Source organism: Cynoglossus semilaevis, chromosome 9, assembly GCF_000523025.1.
Source record: "Cynoglossus semilaevis isolate Cse_v1.0 chromosome 9, Cse_v1.0, whole genome shotgun sequence".
Lineage (NCBI taxonomy): Eukaryota > Metazoa > Chordata > Actinopteri > Pleuronectiformes > Cynoglossidae > Cynoglossus > Cynoglossus semilaevis.
Window position 1 is genome coordinate 19,580,805 of NC_024315.1, and position 1,198 is coordinate 19,582,002.

At 43.7% G+C, this 1,198-nt stretch overlaps 1 protein-coding gene across 3 annotated transcripts in view; it reads right to left on the reverse strand.

Annotated features, from left to right (window-relative positions):
* The window catches only part of LOC103384366 (nicotinate-nucleotide pyrophosphorylase [carboxylating]), a 9,818-nt gene that overhangs the window by 1,692 nt on the left and 6,928 nt on the right, over nucleotides 1-1,198 (reverse strand). For all 3 annotated transcript variants that reach the window (XM_008317860.3, XM_008317859.3, XM_025058701.1), the window contains 2 exons: nucleotides 543-853; nucleotides 311-442 (listed from right to left, as the gene is read on the reverse strand). In XM_008317860.3, coding sequence (XP_008316082.1) covers nucleotides 311-442; nucleotides 543-853 — 443 coding nt within the window. The remainder of the gene's footprint in view (nucleotides 1-310; nucleotides 443-542; nucleotides 854-1,198) is intronic.

A 1,198-nucleotide genomic window follows, 5' to 3' on the forward strand; every position in this document is an offset into this window, starting at 1 on the left:
AATTGCAGCTTCACTCAATCATTCTTTTTCTTAGGGTTTTGAGGAGGGCTTGCAATTGAGGGTCATCTACAGATCATTTAGTGATGATCCGGTAGAGTAGAGGCCGTTTTACATGCAACAGGATCTTAATTTTTTTTGCCAACATTCAACATTTACCATTCAATTGATGTCAGCAGAACTCCTCCCAGGTGACCAACAATTCACCCATACTATAAATTCACACCTATGGTTAATTTGCTGGGCTTAGAACCAATAGTTTGCTTGCTGTAAGGCAAAGGCACTAACCACCCAGAGTCATTGAATTTTTCACCTGAGGTTTAAAGTTATCCAGCATGATGATGTCTGCCCCTGCAGCTGCTGCTTCTTCAGCCTCTCCTGCAGAGCGACACTCCACCTCTATCTTACTGCTGAAGCCACACACTGACCTGGCAGCTTTCACTGCCTACGGGTAAGAGGAAGAGGAAGGATTTAATCCCTATTTTTCTTCATATTTCTTTAAATTAAATCGTAAAAACCACCCGAATGATTTAACAGCTCCACACCCCAGTGATGCTTCCTGATGCCCACACATGATTGTCCTTCAGCATCACCATCCCGCTCAGGTCCTGCCTATGCATGGAAACGCCTCCCACCAGCATTGCGTACTTCTCTGGCAGACGGAAACCTGGTGTGGTCTTACGCGTTCCAGCCACTTCTCCGTGCCAGCCTTTGGCTACTGCCATGGCCTGGAGATGAGAGCAGCGCGTAGCAATTCCTGAGGTTCGAGCTAAGCAGTTAAGGGCCGGCCTCTCCCCAAGAAGAAGGCATCTGGCTGGGCCCGTGACCACGGCTGTCACCGTCACGTCACCTGGACCTGTTCAGGTGAGAGAAAAAAGGGTTGGGTTAAAAGCCAGTTTTACTATTCTAAGACAAACGTGTTACATCTTCTTGGTATTTTTTCCTTACTATATAGGTAACATCTGCAAAAAGCACACATGTTTCTAAGCGTTGTTCCGAGATAAGATTTGATTAAACAATATTGATCCGACAGCAACAGAGGTAAAATGGACTGTTTAAATGTAAAAAGTAATAAAAAAGTCCCCAGTGTAAGTAATAACACAAATATAGTTCAAAATATAATACAAATATTAAAATATAAATGTAGCAATACTTCTTCTTTTTCGTTCTGCTTTGTCCCTTTTTCAGGGGTTGCCACAGC